Here is a 24,048-nt window from a genome sequence, read left to right as displayed (position 1 = left end):
TGTTAAAATGTTTGTACAACTCAAAGCAGTCTATAGATTTAATGCAATCTCTAAAAATGCTAACATTTTTCACAGAACTAGAACAAATAATTCTTTTGTATGGAACCAAAAAAGATGCACATAGCTAAAGCAGTCTTGAGAAAGAACAACAAAGCTGAAGGTATCATAATCCCAGATTTCAAGACATACTACAAACGTGTAGTAATCAAAACAGTATGATACTGGCACAAAATAGACACATAGATCAATGGAACAGAATAGCCCAGAAATAAACCCAGACGTATATTTTCAATTGATCTACAACATGGGAGGCAAGAATATGCAATGGGGAAAAGACAAGTTTCTTCAGCACATGTGTTAGGGAAACTGGACAGCTGTCTGCAAAAGAAAGAAACTGAACACTTTCTTACACCATATACAAAAATAAACTCAAAGTATTAAAGGCCTTAATATGAGATCTGAAACCACAAAAGTCCTAGAAGAACATAGGCAGCCATTTCTTTGATATTGGCTGTAGAAGCATTTCATGATATATTTTTCCCACCCTTTTACTTTCAATTTATTTGCATTTTTATTTTTTAATTTTTTTGAAGAATTATTTATTTGAGAGAGAGAGTGCACACACACGCAGGTGAGCAGTGGGGGAGGAGCAGAGGGGAAGCTGACTCCCTGCTGAGTGGGGAGTCCGAACATGGGGTTTGATCTCTCAATGGGGAGATCATGACTTGAGCTGAAACCAAGAGTCAGATGCTTAACCGACTGAGTCACCCAGGTGACCCTCCATTTATTTGCATTTTTAAATGTAAAGTGTGTCTTCTGTAGACAGCATGTAATTTTTTTGTTCTGATGTTTTAGTCTGACACTGCCTTTGTTGGACTGTTTACTTACATTTAATATTATTATTGATGTAGTGTAACCTGTGTCTGCCATTTTGCTTTGTTTTCTTGTATGTGTTCATGCTTTTTAAATTTCTCCTTACTGTGTTCTTTTGCATCAAGTATCCCCCCTCCGTCCCAGTGTACCTTTTAATTCCTTTAATGATATTTTCACTATGTTCTTTTGTATTTTCTTAGTTGTTGCACTAGAGTTTACCATATGCATCTTACCGTATCAGGGTCTATTTCAGACTTAACACTAATTTAATTCCAGTGAAATGTAGAAATATTATTTCTATGTAGCTTTATTTTTTCTTCTTTTTTTGTGCTGTTGTTATACATATTACAGGCATATATTTTATAAACCCAAAAATATATTATTTCTTCATATGATTTCATATTATTTAAAGAAACTGAGAGAAGAAAGAGCAAGTATATTCCCAGAATAAGCTTTATTTGTTCATTCTTTATTAATATTTGGATATTTTGTTGAATTTAATTTGCTAATTTTTGTGTAGGAAATTTTTGCATCAATGTTCAGGAGGAATATTCGTTTTTAAGGTTTTTCTTTTCCTGAATTCTCTTTGCTTTTGGGATCAATATATAATGCTGGCCTCATAAAAATGACTTTGGAAGTAATCCATCATGTTCTCTTTTCTGGAAAATGTTGTCTTGAATTGGTATTCTTTAAATGTTTGGTAGAAGTCACTGGTGAAACTATTTGGGCCTGGAGGTTTAACTGTGAATTCAGTTTTTTTCCAGTAGATAGAATTCATATTGTGTCTTCATTTTGGAGGCTAGACGTTTGAAATGGAGGCATGAGCAGGGTCCTGTTCCTTTTGAAGGCTTTAGGAAAGAATCCTTCGTTGCCTCTTCTAGCTTCTGGTGGTTGTCACCAATCATTGGTATTCTTTAGCTTATAAATGTATCACTCCAATTTCTGCCTCATCTTCACTGAGGGGTTTTTGCTCTCTGTATGTCTCTATGTCTCCCTCCCTTTTGCAGAAATACCAGTCATCAGATTTGGGCCCACCCAAATCTAGTGTGACCTCTTTTAAATTTGATTGCATCTACAAAAGCTTTATGTCAAATAAGGTTATATTCAGAGGTACCAGGGGTTAGGTGTTGAATATATGTTAATCAGCTATATATTAACCTGCACTTAAAATTTATATTTTACTATTTGAAATAGAATTTAGAAATCTTGTCACCATGTAGTTTCCTTTCTTCACCCTCCTCTGTGTTGTAGTTGTTGGATCACATCCACATGGTTCAAATACCTCTTTAGACAGTGATGTAAATTTTGCTTTAGATTATTTCGCATACTTTAAAGAATTTAAGAAGAAAAGCATAGTCTGTTGCAGGGATTGGCAAATGTTACTGCAGGCCAAATCCAGCTTGCCACCTGCTTGTGTGAATTTTATTGGAATATAGCCACACCTGTTAGTTTATGTATTGTCTATGGTTTTTCTTGCTCTACAATTCGGAATTGATTAGTTACAACAGAGACCGTTTGGCCTGCAATGCCTAAAATATTTATTCTCTGGCTGGCCCTTTACAGAAAGAGTTTGCCAACTCCTCATCTATTATACATATCCACATATTTGCCATTTTTGTTGTTCATGAAATTCTGGCATTGTTTCTCTGTCTAAATAAAATTCCTTTCTTCAGAGCAGGTCTGCTTATGATGAATTACCCTAGTTTTCTTTCAGCTGAAAATGTATTATTTCATTTTCATTTTTGAAGGCTACTTTTGTTCCATCTAGAATTCTGGGTTGACATTTCTTGTAGCATTTAGCTAGAGATGAGCAGTAGCAACTACCTTCTTTAGGCGGCCCAGAGACTCCCTCGTTTGCCAGTTTCTGCTTTCTTTTCTCTGACACTGATTCCAGCTGTTATTTGATATTTACTATTGTGCGTATGCTGTTGTAATTCTGATAGATCAGGAAGGGAGTAAAATTTTCACTCTACCCATTTCTCTATAAAGTGGGAAAACAGACTGAGAAGTTCCTGTTTCAGGAAAAGTGGGAGAGACAGTATATGTTAATAATGTTTAGAATATTCAGATGTTCAGAACATTTCTTTGCCTTCAGTATGCAAAAGGGGTCTCACCTATTTGTTTTCTGTTTTTTTTTTCAACATTTGTGTTGGCATGTCATGCTGTGGAATTTGTTTTTATTTTTATTTAAGATTTTATTTTTAAGTCATTTCTACACCCAATGTGGGGCTCAAACTTAGAACCCCAAGATCAAGAGTTGCATGCTGTTCTGACTGAGCTGGCCAGAAGCCCCTAGAATATATTTTAAAACACTTTAACACCTCAACCAATCATTTTCTTTTTCAAACTAGCTCTTCTTCCTGTGTAATTCATTTCTTTTCTAATAACTTTTTGGCATGTATTTGCAGAGTTGTCTTTGCCCTGTCTTGCTTTTTTATATCCCAATCACATCAAAGTTTGTTTAGTCTTAGTTTGTGAATCAGAAAACCTAGATTCTGGTTTTTCTGGCCCTGTTACTAAATAGCTGGGTGTGTGACCTTGAAGAAGGCACTTAAGTCCCACAATTTCTCTCTCTGAATTTTAATTAAATATGATCCTGAGGCTTTTTTCAGTCCTTAAGTTCTTTGGCATTACCCTCTGCAAACAATCTAATCTGTGTTCTGATATTCTAATCTAGGCATTCTTACCCCTTTTTGGGCCTTGAACGGGTTTGCTCTCTGGTGATGCATGTGGACCCCTTCCTGAAATAGTATCTTAATCATGCAAAATTAAATGTATATGCCTATGAGGAATCTAATTATGCATTAGAATGTTTTTAATATCAAATAGATTCAGTAATGCATATATCAAAGTCTAGTGGTGTACAATTTTTAATCTAGTAATGCATAAATGAATATTTGAGATTTGAAGCAACTTAAAATGATAGGAAACTATCTGGTTTCTAATGGTAACAAAGTCTAAAAAAGTCACAGGTATAACTAATACTGCTATAGTTTGTTGCTTACATTTTTAATTAAGGAAATACTAAATTCTAATCAGAGGTTAGTACAATAAAGATGTAATTTCTTTCTTATTCAAATTCACGCACCCTCTGCATTTCATCAGCAGACTGAGGATTTGTAGAATCCAGCTTAAGAACTTCTTTTTTTTTTTAAAGATTTTATTTATTTATTTGACAGAGAGAGACACAGCGAGAGAGGGAACACAAGCAGGGGGAGGGGGAGAGGGAGAAGCAGGCTTCCCGCGGAGCAGGGAGCCTGATGCGGGGCTCGATCCCAGGACCCTGAGATCATGACCTGAGCCAAAGGCAGACTCTTAACGACTGAGCCACCCAGGCGCCCCCAGCTTAAGAACTTCTGCTCCTATCAGGCCACCAAGACATTTAAGTTACTGTTTATTATGTTAGGTAAACTTTAAATTATGTTTAATATATATTAAGTACATTTCTTAGTGAAGGAATGTTATCATTAAGATGTGACTATTACTGACATTTGTAACTTTGTGTTACTCATTGCATTATAACTCAATGGAGAATAATTTGGAAACATGGTTTCTGACCCCAGGATATTTACAAGTGGAGTTTTTATTACAGAAATAAATTCTCTAGTTTTGTGTCTCTTATTGCTGTTTTTCATTGAGTTCTCTTATACTATTACTATTTGTTTACTACCTAGCATATGGTAGAGCTCAGTAATTATTTTTGGAAGGAAGTTAGAAGAGTATGATTATTATTAGTATCAAGGATCTTTGTTTTAATACTGAATAATTGTTTCAAAGTGATAGATTTCTATTTGAAATAATGTATCTAGTTATTTCTTCAATGGGGATACAAATATCCCTTATAAATGGCAAACTTCTATAGTTATCATTAATATGACACATGATAAAATGAACTTGGCTCTTAAGCAAATAAAACAAATAATATATTTTGTCTTTATTGCCTGAAAATTTTGAATTGCAGAATTTTATCAGTATTCTCAATTCATTAGCAGTAAAACAATACATATTGGGGTAAAGGTTCTTTATAGATTCTGTGTTCTTTTATTTCTGTGCTGCTTGGCTGGAGTTGAGACTAAATAGGCTCATATTCTTAGTTCTTTGGCTCTAGGTTTTCTCTAATTTTAGTTTCTCTCCTGGAAACATATGTCCTAAGTTTTTATAGGGTTTTTAAGCTATTTTCCCCTCAAAGACAATATTTATTTGTTATATATCGAATCTGTTATATACAGAAATGTTTTTGTGACTGATGTTCTTAACAAACTTCCACTTAACTGGCATGCTCTTTTAAACCATTGCTTCAAATTCCTATAGTCCATAGTATTCTGAGCACTTAACAGCTAGTGAACTACTCTAGCTTACTCTTGTATCTGTCTCCTGTCAGGTTAGTTATATGCCTAAGAATCAGTTTTTATGGCTGTGTTAATATAATTTGTAGTCTAAATATGACCTAAGCTACTGAAATAGAAGTGTAGAAAGAATTGTTTTAATAAAAAACAAGGTGGATGCTTTGGAAAGACTTTACAAAAAGTGCTTTAAAAATTGTTAATGGATTAGGTTTAGATAAGCCTAAAGGTTTAGGAAGCTTTTGGTTCAACTAAACAGTAAAGAAAATTAATTTTTTCAGATATTTGGAGGAATGTTAGTTTTTTATTGGTTAATGCAGCAGCTACATGATTAACACCAGGGCCAATATCTTTCTTTCTGTTTCCAGTTAAAATATCTTACTCTCCTTGAGCTAACTCTCATCATGGTTACGAAATGACTTCAGTAAGTAGTTCTAGATGGGGTATTCTGATATGACAACATTCAGGGGGAAAGACTGTTTTCTCCCCCTTTCTTAACATCCTACCATTAGATTTCCCTTCAGATGTTTCAGTGGCCAGAATTGGTTCAAATACCCTTCCATAAATCATTTACTGAGAAGCGGGTAGCATTATCATATTGGCTTAGACTAATCAGTATTTTTACCCAACACACATGGAAAAGGTTGAACATGTGAACAACCGTGGCATTCACAAGCGAGAAGGACTGTTAATGCAGTCAACTAGTAGTGCTATATAGTGAGACAATTACCAAAAAAAATAGAAAATATTTATAAAAATTCAGAAAGATTGTTACTTAAGTATCTCTAAGATCTTGTTCAACTTCAAACTAGATTAAAACTGGAATTTTTTTTTTTTTAAGATTTTATTTATTTGAAGAGAGAGGGAACACAAGCAGAGGGGAGTGGGAGAGGGAGAAGCAGGCTTCCCACTGAGCAGAGAGCCCGATGTGGGGCTCGATCCCAGGACCCTGGGATCATGACCTGAGCTGAAGGCAGACACTTAACGACTGAGCCACCCAGGAGCCCCAAAACTGGAAATCTTAAGACATGCATTATAGATGTGGTTTATACAAAAAGATCATGTGATAACTTAATTAGTAATCCTAAACTTAAAGAAAAGGCCTAGTCCTACGTTAAAATATCAAGGGGAATAAATGTGCATTATATTTGCAAAGTATGTATTTTTTGGGGTGATATTTGCGGCAGCCAATTAACCTGTGATTACTGATCTTGTTCTTACCAGACAAGATGCTTTTACTGCAGTCCTTTTAAGGAAAATGGTGTTTTTAATACCATTAGATATTAAACTTAGTAAAGGATTTGGCATATTTTTTTTTTTTAAAGATTTTTATTTATTTATTTGACAGAGACAGCGAGAGAGGGAATACAAGCAGGGGGAGTGGGAGAGGGAGAAGCAGGCTTCCTGCGGAGCAGGGAGCCCGACATGGGGCTCGATCCCAGGACTCTGGGATCATGACCCGAGCTGAAGGCAGACGCTTAACGACTGAGCCACCCAGGTGCCCCAGGATTTGGCATATTTTTGTGGCTCATTCAATAAAGTGTATCTATTATGTGACACCATTTTAGGTATTTAAATGGTAAGCAAAATAGGGTTTCTCTGTTTAAGGAGCTTATATTCTAAGGGGGTGGACATAGTAAACACATGAGAACAAAATTCAGATAGTGAATGTTCAGGGAAGGACTCTCTTATGAAAGATACAGTTAAGCAGAGATGTGAGTGTCAAGAAACTGGCATGTGAAAATTTACGGGACGATCATTGAAAAGGAGCAACAAAAGTAAAGGCCCTAAGATGAGAACTGAATTGGTGTGTTTGAGAGTCCCAAAGAAAGCCAGTATGGCTAGAATGTAGGCAAATGGTAAGATATATCCTCACTTCTTTTCTTACCAATCATTATGATTACTCTTTTGCTCTATCCCCTTAATCTCCTTTCTTTCTTTTTTTTTTTTTTTAAAGATTTTTATTTATTTGAGAGAGAGAATGAGAGACAGAGAGCACGAGAGGGAAGAGGGTCAGAGGGAGAAGCAGACCCCCTGCTGAGCAGGGAGCCCGATGTGGGACTCGATCCCGGGACTCCAGGATCATGACCTGAGTCGAAGGCAGTCGCTTAACCAACTGAGCCACCCAGGCGCCCCTTAATCTCCTTTCTTTCTCATGCTTCATTGTACTCACTAGCTTTGGTTAAGTCAACTTCTGCCACCTACCAATTCTGTGCTCCCTGCAGCTGCATGTGGCTGGAGAAGAGCAAAATGATGAATACCAACTGTAAGTGGGCTCCTTGGCAGTTCTGTGTGGCAGTATTTCCTCTGATCTCTTCACTCGCCTACTTTCTTAGAACACTTAGAACTCTTCACACTTTTTCTCCCTCCTTAAATATCTAATACTTTTTATATCCTCACTCTGAGTTGATGACTTAATTTCTCATTTTATTAAGAAAATGGGGGGCGCCTGGGTGGCTCAGTCTTTAAGTGTCTGCCTTTGGCTCAGGTCATGATCTCAGGGTCCTGGGATCGAGCCCCACATCGGGCTCCCTGCTCGGCGGGGAGCCTGCTTCTCCCTCTCACACTCCCCCTGCTTGTGTTCCCTCTCTCGCTGTGCCTCTCTCTGTCAAATAAATAAATAAAATCTTAAAAAAAAAGAAAAAAGAAAATGGAAAACAGAAGCAACCAGATGAGAAATGCTGTATTTAGTGAAAGCTCTATCCACATACCTGAATCTGTACCCATTTACTATCTTCACTCTGATGATGCTCATGATATGTGCTTTTGCCTATCTAAGGCCTGTATCTCTCACAGATTCCCTCCATACCTGCTCTTCATTCTACTACTCCCTCTATCTTGTGTCATCAGCTTTCTCCTTTATACTGTAAGTTTTCCTACCATATAAAAGGATTCTCTCGCCTCCACATTTTCCTTCAGCTATTTTCCATTTCCTCCTCACTTTTATGGCAAAATTCCTTGAAAAGGATGTCTAGATTTTGTTTCCAGTTTTTTTTCTTTCTATTCTTTTATGAATCCGATCCATTCAGTGCTTTTATTTCCACCATTCCAACAAAATTATTCTTGTGAGGATTACCCATTGACTTTCATGCTATTAAATCCAAAGATTAATTTCCATCTTTATATATGTGTATATATATATGTGTGTGTATACACACACACACACATTTAATCAGCAGTGTTTGAAACAATTTGTTATGCTCTTCCTTGGACCACTTTTCCCAGTAGACTTTGAACATATTTACATACCCTCCTTGGTTTTCATCTCCCTCACTGCTGCGCCTCCATTTCCTTTGCTTGTTTTGTCTCATCTGACTCCTAGATAGCAAAATGTCCTGATACCTAGACCAGATTGGTTGGTAGATGGTTCTTAGAGGAAACAATAGAGGGAGACCAATTAGGCAGGATATAATTGTGGCTTGAACTATGGTGGTGGTGATAGAGATGTAGAAAGTGGATTTCTGGGCGCCTGGGTGGCTCAGTTGGTTAAGCGACTGCCTTCGGCTCAGGTCATGATCCTGGAGTCCCGGGATCGAGTCCCACATCGGGCTCCCTGCTCGGCAGGGAGTCTGCTTCTCCCTCTGACCCTCCTCCCTCTCATGCTCTCTCTCATTCTCTCTGTCTCAAATAAATAAATAAAATAAAATCTTTAAAAAAAAAGAAAGTGGATTTCTAAAGGAATTTATGAATTCTTCATGAAGAATTGTGTAAAGATAAAAGATACATTGAATTTATTCATTTCTGTGGCTGAGACAGACAGCAAGACCTCAGCTGACGAGAATAATCTGCCAGCCTTAAAATTAAACAAAAGAGTTTAGCTGTTAGTGCCTGTTTTTTCTCTGCTTAGCTTCTGAAGTTGTGTCTGAAATGGTATTATGGGTACTTCCTGATCATGGTCTTTCTGAACTTTGGATTTCCAGCTGAGTAATGTCTGTTACTTTTCCTCCCCATTGCTAATTTCTTCATTGTAGCAGAAGAAGGAGACTTTTGAGGAGAAGTATTATTTGACAGCTAGAATTTCTTGAAATGGTTTCATGCAGAATAATTTTTCATGAAAAAAAATATATATGAGAAGTAGTAAAGCATAGTGGTTAAGACTTGGATTCAAGTCAGGTGGGTGTGAACTCAAATTCTGGCCTTGTTACTTCTAGTTAACTTACTACTAGTTCTTGACCTTATTCTGTTTGTTTTCTCATCTGTACAAAAGGGATGGTAATGTTTACCTTACTGAATTATTCTGAGGATTGAAGGAAATTACACAGATAAGGTATTTAGTGTGCAGTGCCTAATACTTGGCAAGTGATAGGTAATATTACATTTCTAGGAAGGAATGTTAAGATTGTGGACATATTTTTAAAACCTAAGTACAGGGGTGCCTGGGTGGCTCAGTTGGTTAAGCGTCTGACTTCGGCTCAGGTCATGATCTCAGGGTCTTGGGATGGAGCCCTGAGTCCAGCCTCCTGCTCAGCAGTTCCTCTTGTTCCTTTGCCCCTCCCCCCACTTGTGCTCTCTCTGTCTCTCAAATAAATAGATAAAATCTAAAAAAACAAATAAAAATAAGGCCTCAGTACTGGTTTCCCCTGCTATCTGAAAGTAGAGCATTCCTACGAAACCTTACCTAAGCGAAACAACATAAAGCAAAGAAACAATTACCGTTTCCTAGAAATGAAAATCCTCTTTGGATTTCTTTCAGTTAGCAAAAGCAGATACTGATAGAGGTCTTTTGTAAAAGCGAAGTGGCATAATGCAAACTTCCAGATAGTGAGGAGGGAAACCTATACTGTGTTAGGAATTTCTTCTAACAAGTTTTATTGTAATGTTTGCATATACTTTCCTGTATTAGCCACTTCTGAACTTAATAATGAGTGTATTTCAGCCAAAGAAATCTTTTAAAAACATTTTAAAAATTAATGTTTAAGGCTTACCATTATTTCTCAGAGGTAGGAATAAGAGGCAAGGAAAGGGCACATTGGCATGCAAAGGAAATGAACAATGCTCTTAAACTACCTTTAATTTATAGTGTTTGTTTTTGGTCAGTACTTATACTGAGATGAAAACTTTTGAATTTCACTTTCCTGTACAGTCTTACCCCTAATAGCCTTAACCTTGGCTGTACATTAGAATCATCTGGAGTACTTTAAAAAGCACCTAATGACCAGGTTCCATCCTTGTCCAATTAATGAAAGTAGGGGCAAGGGGAGACATCAGTATTTTTTTTAAAAATCTCTAGGTGATTTTATTTGCATCCTGTGATAAAAAACAGTATAAATCCTTTAGCCTATTTCTTCCTCTATAAATATGCCCATTTCTCTTCCTCTCTGTTAGTGCCCTAGATAGTCATGTACCAGGTCTCTGCAGAGTATCTTGGCCATTCCCTTGCCCGTCAAACAAAAAACTGTGTACAATTTGCCTCTTTTGTATAAAAACTAAACTTTGAGGGGTTTGGGAAGTGTTCATGTAGTTAGTGTTCACTGACTATTCTGTAAATGGGCAGTTATAATTATTTTCTGCTCTTTTACTTAAGCTTTACTTCTCTGTTATGGAAACTGGAAAAATAGTTTTGAGAGTTAAAAATATATGATTGATTTGTTAGATCTATTCAAGAACAACTTTTTAAAAAAAAATATTTGAGAGAGAGAGAGACTGCACATGTGCATGCTCAGGGGCGGAGGGGCAGAGGGCAGAGGGAGAGAGAATCTCAAGCAGACTCCGAGCTGAGTGACAAGCCCAACGTGGGGCTGTATCCTAGGACCCTGAGACCATGACCTGAGCTGAAATCAAGAGCTGGCTGTTCAACCGACTGCACCACCCAAGTGCCCCTGAAGAGCAACTTTTTAATTACTTTTTATAAGAAGCCGCATGGTTTTCCTTTATCACTTCATTATCATTTTTTTCAGAGATAATTTGGTAAGCCTAATCAGTTGCTATGAGTTTGGGAGGTCTAAGCAGTGGATATGAACTAGTCAGTTTTGATAATCATGTTATCACTAGAATCAACAGCTTGTATAAATTATTATGAGCAAAAATAAGTATTACCTATACAAATTTTTCATATAGTAGAGTTGCATTTTTCAGATTTCTGGTTCACATGTGGTATTTTTAATTGCTGATATGAAATCAATACTTAATGACCTTACAACCATTCTACGAGGCAGAGTAACAAGGGACTTGTTATATATTTTAAGGAGTTTTAATTATAGATTGTAACTTTAGCAAGTTTCTTTGGAATGGACACTCGAGTTCTGTTAATTCAACACAGTAGATTGTGAAGCTGATATGACTTGGGTCTTATTTTAGAGGCACTGCTTTGGCAATAGCTACTTCAATCCTTGGAAACCTTTGTGGATTTTTAGCTAATTGTAATGAAAGATTTAAAACATTCATTAATTTTAATCCTTTCTTTAGCTCTAAACTGGCAGAAAATTAGTAAGTACTAATAATTTGGCCATTTACACATTTGATTGGTCAATTAATTCAAACAGCAGTTACTTAAATGAAATTTTATGTATCATAAATCTGGTTTACAAATTTGATCATAGTCATGAGCTAGATTGTGTAGATCTTATCTTCCTGTGAAGAAATGAAATCACTCAAAGGTTAAACAATTTGTGTAAACATATGTAAGTTTTCAGGTAGCAGGAAGATTAGAAGGCCCTTGATTGTCTTAAGTTTGAACTTTAATTTCATTTAAGCCTAAAATAAATTAGGAGCTTTTGATTCCCAAGCTTGTGGTTCAAAAATTAAGAACTTTTGTCATTTAAATTCAATGGGACTGTCTTTATTGTATTTCATTTTATTTGGGACTTTTAAGACTTGGTAGTAGAAAATTTCTGTTTTGGGGCGCCTGGGTGGCTCAGTTGGTTAAGCGACTGCCTTCGGCTCAGGTCATGATCCTGGAGTCCCTGGATCGAGTCCCGCATCGGGCTCCCTGCTCGGCGGGGAGTCTGCTTCTCCCTCTCCCACTTCCCGTTTGTGTTCCCTCTCTCTGTGTCTTTCTCTGTCAAATAAAGAAATAAAATCTTTAAAAAAAAAAAAAGAAAGAAAGAAAATTTCTGTTTTGAGATGCTGGGTGTTTTAGATGATTTACTGATTTTTCTACTCATAGTAAATTCTATGTATCTGGTGGCCAGAATCCTCCTTGGCATATATGTGAGAGACCTACACAGAATTTTAGAAGTAGTGCATCAGGAAGGCTACCACTACAGAAAATAGAAGACACACCAAATTAAGTTACAAAATATGAAAGTATGACAACCAGAGAGTAAATTGATTTCAAGAGAATACTGTCAATTTACTTTTATTTTTCTTTGTAAATATAGGCAACTTTTCATTTTACGTGATAATTATAAACCCATGAAACCTGTATTATTAAAACATTCAGATAAACTATTTTTAGTTAATGTGGCAATTTGCCCAGACTTAGTTTGGTATGAAACTGCAATTCTTGAGTTTTACTTATTTCTGTTTCATCTGTCCACGTTTCTTGTATGTACCACAAATCATGAACTCAGAATATTAAAAACATTTATCCATGTGATTGAACCAAAAATGAGTTCAGAAAATAAATTCATAACATAACTACAGTCTTCCTATTTACAAGAAGTTTCTTTACGTAATTCTGGAATTTGAGAAACCCTAATATTTTCAAGATAATGGCTAAGTGCACTTTCTTCAGCTTTTATTGAACTCCAGTGAAATTGGTCCCATCTGGTAGTCTGTTTTAATTGTCAACTTGGAATATAGTGTCCCCTTTAAAAAAAAGTAATAAAGCCTGTCCAGCTGGTTCAACCGTCTTAACCTGACCAAATTCACATTGTAGTTTAAAAGTTGAGTTGGTTAAGACTGCCAAGTTACAGATGTTTTAGATACAGTTCCCGAACTCCTTAGGAAACTGCAGCCAGAGAGGAGAAATTGATAAGCTAATCCTAGAATTCAGATTTTCTCTTTCTTGCTCCATTCAAGGTATCCATTTTTATGTGATGATGTCACATCTAAAATTTAATGGAACACAGAGAATAAAGCTAATAACTATTTTCAGTCTTCAATCAAGTATATTCTAGGGATTTTACTCATGATCACTGATTCCTTGTTTTGAGAAATTTTCAGAAAGAAAAATTGGAGTTCAGTTATCATTTATTCTAGATATTACATGCTTTATTTTTATTAGGCTCTGATTTAGGGAAACATCTAGAATGAATAGCCTACTTGTTTGTTTTTTTTCTCATATTAAGATTTGATTTATATTTTCTTGTCAGATTTTAAGCTGATAGCATGACTAAATCTATTTTAAGGGTTTAGAGCACAGAGAAGGGAGGTGTAAAATGTTTATCCTTTTCCATTTATACTGGTGTATTCAATAATTTATTCTAAAAGTATCTTGAGTTTGAGAGAAATTTTTGCACATGAGTAGACATTAGTGATACATGTGTTACACAGAGTACTGTGCATTCCTGACATTTAATTCTATGACCAGTCTGTTAAAAAGATTAGAGATAAATAACTTAGTTGCAAATATTCAATAAAATTTGGAGCCTTTTAAAAAAATAAGTTTTGTTTACATTGTTAAAAAATCTTTTAAAAACTCTTTTATCAAGCTTATCTTTTAAAATATAATTTTGACATACTTGTTAATCACGTAGCATTTTATCAATTTTTAATCTATTTTCAAGTGACATATACCAGCGAGATGATCTATTCTGTAATGTTCTGAACAATTACTTTATTTAAAGTGTTTTATAATTGAGAACAGACTGATACCAATAGAGATGTTTCTGACTCTAACCCAGTGCTGCATAGTTTATTCTGATAGTGAGAAATCTGGTTCCCACCAACCACTATTTTACTTCGTGTTTATCTCCAGTATACATGCATAGCAGTTTCAAAATTATTAACTATGATGAATCACTTTACCAACTAGAATACACTATGTAGAGTTTTCTTTTTCCCTCTTACAGTTAGTGGTCAAAACATCATTCTCTAAAGTTACTTAGGTTAACACATTTCCCATACCCCCTTCAGTGTGGTTGTATCATATATTTATGATACCATTAATATTTTTTGAGGTCTGCATTTCTAACCTCCTGGTTGATTTTTAAAATTTGCACACATTCAAGTTCATTCTTTATGTTGTGAAGTTCTGTGGATTTTAACACTTGGATAGCGTTAACTATCTACCACGTCAGTGCTATATGGAATAGTTCCTTCTCTTTAGAAGTTTCCCCGTGTGTCTGCCTTTGTAGTCAGTCGCTTCTCCCACCCCTTTCCAATCTGCTGCCAACCACTGATATATTTTCTGTCCGTGTAGTTTTGCCTTTCCAGAATGTCATATGAATTGAAAAAGTAATATACAGCCTTTTTGTTTAGCAAAATACATTTAAAATTTGTATTGCATGAATTAATAGCTTGTTCTTTTTTATTGTTGAGTGGAATTTTATTGTATAGATATACCATTTTGTTCATTCATCTGTTGAAAGGACATCTCCATTGGTACAAACATTCATGAACAGGTTTTCATATGAACGTTAAGTTTTTAGTTCAGTTTGGTAAATATCCAGGGGCACAGTTGCTGGATTGTGTGGTAAGTCTTATGTTTAACTTTATAAGAAACTGCCAAACTCTTCCAAAGTGGCTGTATTTGTCTTCATTTTTTAAAGTATTTTAGCTGGATTTAGAGTTCTTTTTTTTTTTTTTTTTTTTAAAGAGTTTGTTTATTTGAGAGAGAGCACAAGCCAGGGGGAGAAGCAGATTCCCTGCTGAGCAGGGATCCCGACGCGCGGCTTGATCCCAGGACCCTGGGATCCCAGGATGGTTAAGGCAGATGAAGGCTGAAGGTAGATGCTTAACCTACTGAGCCACCCAGACACCTCTGGATTTAGAATTCTTAGTTGATAGATATTTTTCTTTCTGTAGTTTAAAAATGTTGATCCACTCTCCCCTGCTTTGCGTTGTTTCTGATGAGAAGTCTGCTGTCATTTCTGTGTTGTTTTTCTCTGTGTATGTACTTTCTTTCTCTCTTCTGTCTGCTTTAAGACTTCTCTTTAACTGTTTTTCAGCAACTTGACTTTAAAATTATGAGGGTTTTGGTGGTGGTGTTCTCTCTGGAGGTTGTTGAAGTTCTTTATGAGTATAGTTTTCATCAGATTTAGGAAAAATGTGGCCACTGTTTTCTATCTTTCCTGCTCTTTCTTTCTGGGGCACTAGTTACGTTAATATTAGGCTACTTGGGGCGCCTGGGTGGCTCAGTCGTTAAGCGTCTGCCTTCGGCTCGGGTCATGATCCCAGGGTTCTGGGATTGAGCCCCGCATCGGGCTCTCTGCTCGGCGGGAGGCCTGCTTCACCCTCTTCCATTCCCCCCTGCTTGTGTTCCCTCTCTCGCTGTCTCTCTCTCTGTCAAATAAATAAATAAATAAATAAATCTTTAAAAAAAAAAAATTAGGCTACTTAATATTGCCCAATAGTTCACTGTCTCACTTGCTATTGTCCCTCATTTCATTGTCCCACAGTTCCTTTTATTCTCACTGTGTTTAATTTTGGATTTTTTTTTTTTTTTATTGCTAGCTGTGTTTTCAGTTCATTAAACTTTTCTTTGAAGTTTAGAAAAGACTGCTGTTAATCTTATCCAGTGCATGTTTAATTACAGATATTGAATTTTTATTTCTAGAAGATCAGTTTGAGCCTTTTAAAAAAATCTTTTTAACTTTCAAGTAATTATAAACTCATAAGAAGATGCAAAAATAGCACAGAGAAGTTCCATATGCCCATCACCTATCTTCCTCCAATGATGTCATCTTACATAACTATGTAGTGCATTATCGAAACCAGAAATTGACACAGTATAACTAGATTACAAGTCAAACTTAGATTTCACCAGTTTTTGCAAGCTCTTACTTTTTTTGGTATGTCTTTATCATTCTGGTGGTATTTTAGCAAACGTGTAGAGTCCTATAACCACCACCACAAGCAAGATACAGAACTTTGGGGCACCTGGGTGGCTCAGTCGTTAAGCGTCTGCCTTCGGCTCAGGTCATGATCACAGGGTCCTGGGATCGAGCCCCGCATCGGGCTCCCTGCTCGGCGGGGGGCCTGCTTCTCCCTCTCCCACTCCCCCTGCTTGTGTTCCCTCTCTCACTGTGTCTCTCTGTCAAATAAATAAATAAAATCTTAAAAAAAAAAAAAAAGATACAGAACTTTTCGGTCACCATAAATTCCTCTGTGTTGCTAACTTAGGTCTTTTCCATGCCCTTGCATTTCTGTTACCATAGTCATAGTTTTCTTTATCTTCTTGAATGTATGGGATATATTTACAGTATCTGTTTTAATCTCCTTGTCTACTAATTCTATCGCCTGTATCATTGCTGGTCTTTCCGCTTATTATAATTCACCTTGTTTGGGGGTGTATTTCCTGCTTCTATCATGACTAGTAATTTTTGATTGGATGCCAGACATTTAATTTTATATTATTTAATGATGGGAAGGTGTTGTATTATTTTAAGTATTGTTGGCTTTTGTTTTGGGTTACAGTTATGGCACTTAGAAGTTGCTTCATCCGGGGCACCTGGGTGGCTCAGTTAAGTGTCTGCCTTCAGCTCAGGTCATGATCCCAGGGTCCTGGGATCGAGTCCTGCATCAGGCTCTCTGCTCAGTGGGGAGTCTGTTTCTCCCTCTTCTTCTGCCCCCGCCCCCCGCTTGTGCTCACTCTCTAGCTCTATCTCAGATAAATAAATCTTAAAAAAAAAAGAGAGAGAGAGAAGTAGCTTCATCCTCTTGAGGCTTGTTTTAACTTTGTTACTGCTGGTCCAGAGCATCCTTAGTCTAAAGCTTATTCGGTTTCATTGTTCATGCATTTATTAGCTTCTGAACTCTATTCAGTACTTCATGTCTTAAAACTGTCCTACTCCAGTTGATGGGAACATGAATTCTGAGGATTGGTCTGACTACTTTTCAGAGGCTTTTTCTCCAGATTCAATAGTTTTTTCACATGTATACGCAGGTAATTACTCAGCTAAAACCTTGAGGGCAATCTGATTGTCTTCAGATCTTTGAAGCTCTTTCTCTGCAGCTTCCTTCTCTTCATATGCCCTGCAATTTCTAGCTGTCTTGGTGTCTCCCCTAGCTCTGGATTCTTTTCCTTTAACTCATTGAAACCATTAGGCTTTGATTGGGTTCTGCCTTCCCCCTCCTGTGTTTTAGCCTCATACTTCCACAAGCAGTAGGGCTTATTACTTCATTTGTTCTTTTTTCTGTTCTGTCTCAGGACACAGATCCTGAGATGATGTCCGTTGTCTGAAAATCACTGTTTTATATATTTTATTTAATTTTCTAGTTACTTAACACAGGAGGATAAATATAGTCTCTGTTTTTCCATCTTGGAAGGCGTCTGCTTTATAGAAAATTTCACTGTAGTTTTATAAATACTTGTCTTTTCTGACTTTTGAATATTTAGGACTTTGTAGGAAAACCAGTGTATAAAGTTCAGTGAATGTAGGCAACTAGAGGGCATGTTTTCTCATACTTGTTCCTTTTCACATACTCTTACATATATACTTACATTCTCTTTCATCTGTTGTGCATCCTTTTATTCCTAGTGAGTATCAACGCCATCTATTACTGAACATTTTTATTTAATACAAGATAATGGTGACAAATGTTAGCTCTTCATGTTACCTAGAAGAAAACAGAGTACCTTCATTCATTTTTCCCTTTGTTTATCAAAAGGAGATGATGAGTCTTAGTTATTGATCAATATATAGAATATTGATTCATCTAATCCTTAGAGCATATAGTGGCTGCCGATTGAAACCCTAAGCCATGAAATACTTGAAGTTATCCCAAGAGGGAGAAACAAATGAACAAAAACAAGTTTTTCCTTTGTACTAAAATTCATAGTGTTCCAAAATTAATACTTTTCTTTTAGCTGGCAAGCTTACAGATTAAATAATAACTTTTACTTTTAATTAAGGTATTATTTAGCATATAAAGTCCTAATTGTCTTTTTATAACCTATATAGTTAGTTTATGCTAACATACATTAAATTACATTGAAAATTACCTTGCCTGATTTTAGATTTCTAACATCTTTTGATGAAACTAGCATAATCTGAAGGTAAAGTGTGCATTTTAATTTAAACATAACTAATTTAATAAGGGAAACATTTTTACCCTGTAAGAAAAAACTGAAACTTTACATTATTATCCACTGAATTCAGAGTTTCCATGAGTAGATTAATAGTTAAGGCAAGTAGTGTTTTAAATTATTAATTTTATAAAACATTAACATTAAAATGGGGCCAATGTTTTTTATGGGATGCATAATAAAATAGTTTTGCTCTCATTTTGTAACAGTCATTAAAATTTAAGTTGGAGCTGAATGTGTGTCACTTAACTGTTCTTGGACATCAGTTCACTTGATAATTTTATTTTATGAATAACCTTATTCCTTGAGAGATGATAAAGCTTACATTTATGGCACTAAATATACTTATGATTTAAAAAGTCTCTGTTATTTTTGAGAGAGACATACTTAATATCAGTGGTACATATAAATTGGTAATGAATAATTAACATTTTTGGCTTAGAGCCAGGCATCTTAAAGTATTTCAGCCAAACATACACTGTAAGATGGTCAAAATTAAGTAAAAGTATAGCACCCACTAAATTTGTGTTTGTGATCAAATATAAAACCAGAGATGGAATATAGGTTTGCAGTACAGGTTTTCATTTTGTGGATTCTTTTTAAAATTTAAATGTAATAATATTAATTTTCAATGATTTATTTTCCTTGAAAACATTTAGAGATAATCCATGTGTATGTGTGTGTGTGTTGGTTGGTTTTAATAAAATAGATTCATACTTATTATGAATTTAAATTAGAGGTTTTTATTATCCTCTCACAGAGTAAATTTCGCATGATGTTAAATAATTGCTGTAAATTTGAATATAATTTCTAGTGATTAGCAACTATTATTAGTTTAATAGGTATACTTACTACTTCACTAGGGTAAACATTTTACTAAAACTTAGATGAGGGACATTGGTCTTGAAAAGAGTGTTTACAAATTCTTTGTAGATACCATTTTTGGTCTTTTGTTTTCAGTTTATATTTATGAATTAGCATTTCTAGGGACTATCACCTCTGCTTCAATGATTTTTTTTTTTTTTTTTTTGTACCTGAAGTGCACAGTGCCTCATCATTTTGGATTTATTTATCTGTCCAGGTTAGGAAATGAGCTCCATTATTTTTCTGCTTTAATGTGAAAAAATAAATTCTATTAGAGCATGTACAAAATTGGCAGATTGAAGGACAAAGGCATCCAGAAAGTTGGCATGTGTTGCTCCTCTTCCTTGGAGTAAATTTTAATAGAAAATTGAATTAAGTTCACATCTACTTATCATCCTGAGAATATATGATGTATTCCAGTCTTATGGCATAGGAATAAACCTCATAAACTGAATGAATAACAGCTGTATAAACAAGCACTTGGAGGAGAATGATTTGAAATTACATGACTGAATCTAAATTAATTGGATATTTCTGAGACTAAGAGGAGAATATTTAAAAGAAAAAATAACGTCCGTTGAGGGCTGAATTTTTCTGTCCATTTTTTTATTCACCGTAAAGTGTCTTCCTAGTGTGTGAGGTCTGGTGGACAGTTTTAATGGGGGAGAGTAGAAGTAGGAGGGAAGAGTTTTTTATATTTAATAATTTCTCAAAGTATCTGCCACGGTAGCCCTCCTTAGATGGTTAAGGGGAAGATCAGTTATGATATATAAAAATCACTTTTTGTTTTTGTTTTCTGTATATCATATTGGATATTTTTGCTACTGTTCATATATTTACATGTTAGTAATTTTGACGGCTTTTGGATAATTCTACTCTAGAGGGAGAACTGGTGGGCGGTCCTTCCTGTGACACGACCCTTGAGTGACAGTTGTATTTGATTGCCTCCAGTACTGTGAGGAAAGGACACGACTCTATGGTGAGGACTGATGGACATACATTATCTGAGAAAAGAAACTACCAGGTAAGATCAGTTTTTTTTTTCCTTTTTCTCTGTTCATATAGCTGCATTGAACTGTTTAATGTGTTATATTTAACTGACACCAGCAGATTAGATACACTTCAATTTGAAAAATTTGGCTTATAATTTAAAATACATGTGTTGGCTTTGACAGTTGAAATAGTTGGGAACATTTTTCAAAATAAATCATGCTATGATAAATGTATATTCTTTTAATGTCAAAACATTTTTCTGGTGCTTCATGTATATGTCAAAACTTAGATTATCTGATACACAATTTATGACTCCATGCTGGGTTCCAAGCTAGTATACGGTAAAACAAAGTGCTGATTACTTTTATATGAATTATTCCTGGAAGACTAAACCTGAACTCTTAGGCTATATTCAGGGTAATAGAGCATCACAGAAATGTAGATACAACTGGTTAGAATATAAAAGAAATAGAAGTGCACATCCCAGGGCGCTGAGAGACCCAAATTCTATTGAATTTCTCATTAGCTTGCTATCCTTATAATGCTAGATTCTTGTTTTGTCATTTATTAAGTTGGTTAATAATATCCATTCCCTATGTAGCATGTAAGGGTGCTGAAAGGATGGTTGAAGTGTAATACTCCTCTTTCTTTCTTAGGTTTTAAAAGAAGGTGAAAGATAGTGGTATGAAGCAGTGATTTAAAAAACATTTTTTAAATTTAATTTTTTCAAAGAGAATCTCCTTTATTTGATAATAACTTATCACCAAATTACACAGCGATTCAGAATACAGAGTAGTTCAAAGCTCAAGTAGGAATAAGCTTTAGGCTTTCTGCACGGATACATACTCAACTTCCCTCAGTCCCTGTCACCTACTAGTTTCATTCCCTGTAGACTGTTGAAGGCAACTAGTGTGTTAACAACTTTGATTCCTAACCATTTATCTGCTAATTAATTATTTTAGCCCGGTTAATCTTTTCTTCCCTCAAATTGTAAAGGTAAATAGTGGAAAAAGTTGTGAATGGGTTTTCATGGTGTTAATAGCAAAGAGCCTTTGATTATGAGATTTAGGTTCTGGTTTGGGCATTGTGCCTAATAAAAATAGTGTCAAATTATCCTTCCTTTCACTTAACTTCATGTCTGAAGTTTCTTGCCAGTGTTATGATTTTAATAAGCCACAGCTGTGGCTATGCAGAATCAGTTCTCCCTGTAATCTTTCTATTCAGAGTTCTCATAGACTTGACCAACATGGCCTTTGCTAATTTTCATACTTGCTATAGCTCTTCCTTCCTCACAACCACTTCCAACTACCTTGACTCATAAGATTTTAATTGGTCACACTGCTTGGGCTGTTGCATCTTTTGATAGGTTTTAAAAATTATTTATTTAATTAAATAATATTTATTTTAAGAATATTGTGATTCTAGGCTATGTGGCTTTTCAGTACTCATAATCAGGTTTGTAAAGTGTAAGTATAGAACTTTTTGTATGATTACACAGTATGGTTAATTTACTTCATGGAATCATCTTAATACAGAATTCCAAAATTTATATTTAAGAAAATAATAAAATGAAATTATATTTTACACATGAAGAGATTTCCTAATTCCTGCTCATTCTACTCTAAAAATACTCTCTTGTTCCAGTTATATTATTTATAACTAATCCAGGTTCTTTAACTTACCTGAAAAAATTCTTGGTTAGTGTTTTTCTGGCTGAAAATATTTTCCCCTTTTTCTTTTGTTGTTACTTAGTGATACTTAATGCATGTTGAAATATCCTTGGAAACAACTGTTTAAATTTCCGTTGTAAAATTATTTTATTTTTGAAACATCTCCTGGAAAGTACATGTATAGAAATATAATTTCCCATCTGATGTTGAGGCATATTATTAAAAGCATATGGGAAATTCAAAGGAATATTAAATAAATTACTTGTATTTTCATGGGTAGCACTAAAAGTTTGTATATGCTGAGATGAAAGGGTTTAGATTTTTAAAAATTCCATTTTGAGGAATTTTGTTGTTTTTCATGGGTAAAGTAGGATTTCTTTGTACCGATGTTTGCACTCAGTTTAGCTTTGAGGGTTTATGTTTTTGAAGGGTACTTGATGTCTTATAGTGATATTTAAACATCCTAATAATAGGCTAATATTCCAGAGTTCAACAAGAAGGATAATATTTCTCTAATTTTCATTTCCTTATAGATCTGATTGAAGCCTTAGGAACTTAGTTTAAGAATATGCATTCCCTCACCTTTGTGCTAAAAACTTCTGACTTTCCAAATGGGTGTTGGTTGAAGTATTGATTTTTATACTGGTATTTACTTTGTTTCATTTCTTTCTATAAATTTAGGCCCAGTTAAGTTTTTGGAGTTTATTGAATAGAGTAGTTGAGTTTTATTTGCTTAGACTGCTATGTTAGGTCAGCTGAGAATTTAATTATTTAAGTGATTCATAGCTCATTCTTTTTTTGGAAGGATTGTCAAGCTTTTTCCAGGGGATGTTTTTTGCTAGTATTTTCTTATCTTCCTTTAATTTACACTACTTTACTTCAGCTATAAGTATGTGCAAATCTAACCATGTTAACTAAGTTAATTACTAATTTAACTCATAAGTGGCTTTCCCTCTTTTATATAATAAAATCAAGCTCCTAAACCTATACAGTATTTCCACAAGTTCCAGTGTCTCTCCTCTGACTCCCTAGTATGAATTTTTCTCAATTAGGAATATAAAGCTGATTTTAATCCCCCTCCCATACACTTTTACACTTTTAAGCCTTTATTTGTTTTAGTTCCTCTTCATGTAATACCTCACCTTTGTTTAAATGATTCAAGAATTAGGTATCAGTACTCCCAGAAATCCTTCTCTGATGAGTTCAGTGCTCCTTTTCCTTGCTCTCATCGCCTTTGTACTACTTCTAGTTTAGTGCTGATAATAATACATTGTAGTTATCTGTTTATTTGTCCCTGTCTTTCTGTAGACCTGTGCAGTCTAATACTGTATGCACTAGCCATAGTGGCTATTTAAATTTAAATTCATTTAACTTAAAATTTAAAAACTTAGTTTCTCAGTTGTGCTAGCCATACTTCACATGCCTAACAGCTGCCTGCTGTTAATGGCTACCATATCAGACAATGCAGATGTAGAGCTTTCTGTCATTGCAGTGTTACTGTAGGTTATAAGCTTCTTGAAAACTGGAGCCATGTCTTTTTTATTTTGGTACTGTCAATACCTACCATGATTTTGGGTGTATAATAGGTGTTTAATGCATGTTGTTTCAATAAAATTAAAATAAGGAAATTAGTGAAAGGAAGAAGTGTAGTGTGTGCTGGGTAACATACTACTGATACTTCCAAGATTTTTAGATGTTATTCCAAATGGAACTTTTTATAATATGAGGTCATTGATCATGTCATGTTGGTTGGTTCAATGTTATCTATGTGGCTCTAATGCATCCCAGTCCATATGTTCCTGAAGAAATACCTCACAGTCTAAAATGCTGCATTAACTTTGTGGAATATAACATGTCACATTACTATGGCAGTGATTGTATTGCCATTTCCTCCTCCTTCCCCCTGCCATTAAATACTTTATTTCTTTTTTATTAGTTTTTTAAATCACAGAAGTTATAGAGGCGCATTGCAAAAGCTTTGAAGAATAACGGATATATAAAATAGAATGTGAAACTTTACTGTAACTGTTCAGTGCATCTTTTCAGATCTTTTTAAGTGACTATATAGGTGCAAATGTAATTTGTTGTCTTTGTTCTTAACAAATATGCATTTTTCTGCAGCTTGCATATTGTACTTAATGGGGAAGTTTCCATGTGCCATCATTCTTCCCCT

At 35.1% G+C, this 24,048-nt stretch overlaps 1 protein-coding gene across 11 annotated transcripts in view; it reads left to right on the top strand.

The window, feature by feature from the left end:
* CNOT2 (CCR4-NOT transcription complex subunit 2) overlaps positions 1-24,048 on the top strand; it is a 119,142-nt gene that overhangs the window by 26,668 nt on the left and 68,426 nt on the right. For 7 of the 11 annotated variants that reach the window (XM_035002143.1, XM_035002147.1, XM_035002150.1 and 4 more), the window contains exon 2: positions 20,094-20,236. In XM_035002143.1, coding sequence (XP_034858034.1) covers positions 20,189-20,236 — 48 coding nt within the window. In that variant the 5' untranslated portion in view covers positions 20,094-20,188. Of the gene's footprint in view, positions 1-19,412; positions 19,430-20,093; positions 20,237-24,048 lie in introns of those variants that run through there. The other 4 variants (XM_035002142.1, XM_035002140.1, XM_035002141.1 and 1 more) reach the window with 2 other exon arrangements.

This window comes from Mirounga leonina, unplaced genomic scaffold, assembly GCF_011800145.1.
Source record: "Mirounga leonina isolate KUSES-001 unplaced genomic scaffold, KU_Mleo_1.0 Mir_126, whole genome shotgun sequence".
Taxonomy (NCBI): domain Eukaryota; kingdom Metazoa; phylum Chordata; class Mammalia; order Carnivora; family Phocidae; genus Mirounga; species Mirounga leonina.
This window is presented reverse-complemented; position numbering and strand designations above follow the sequence as displayed.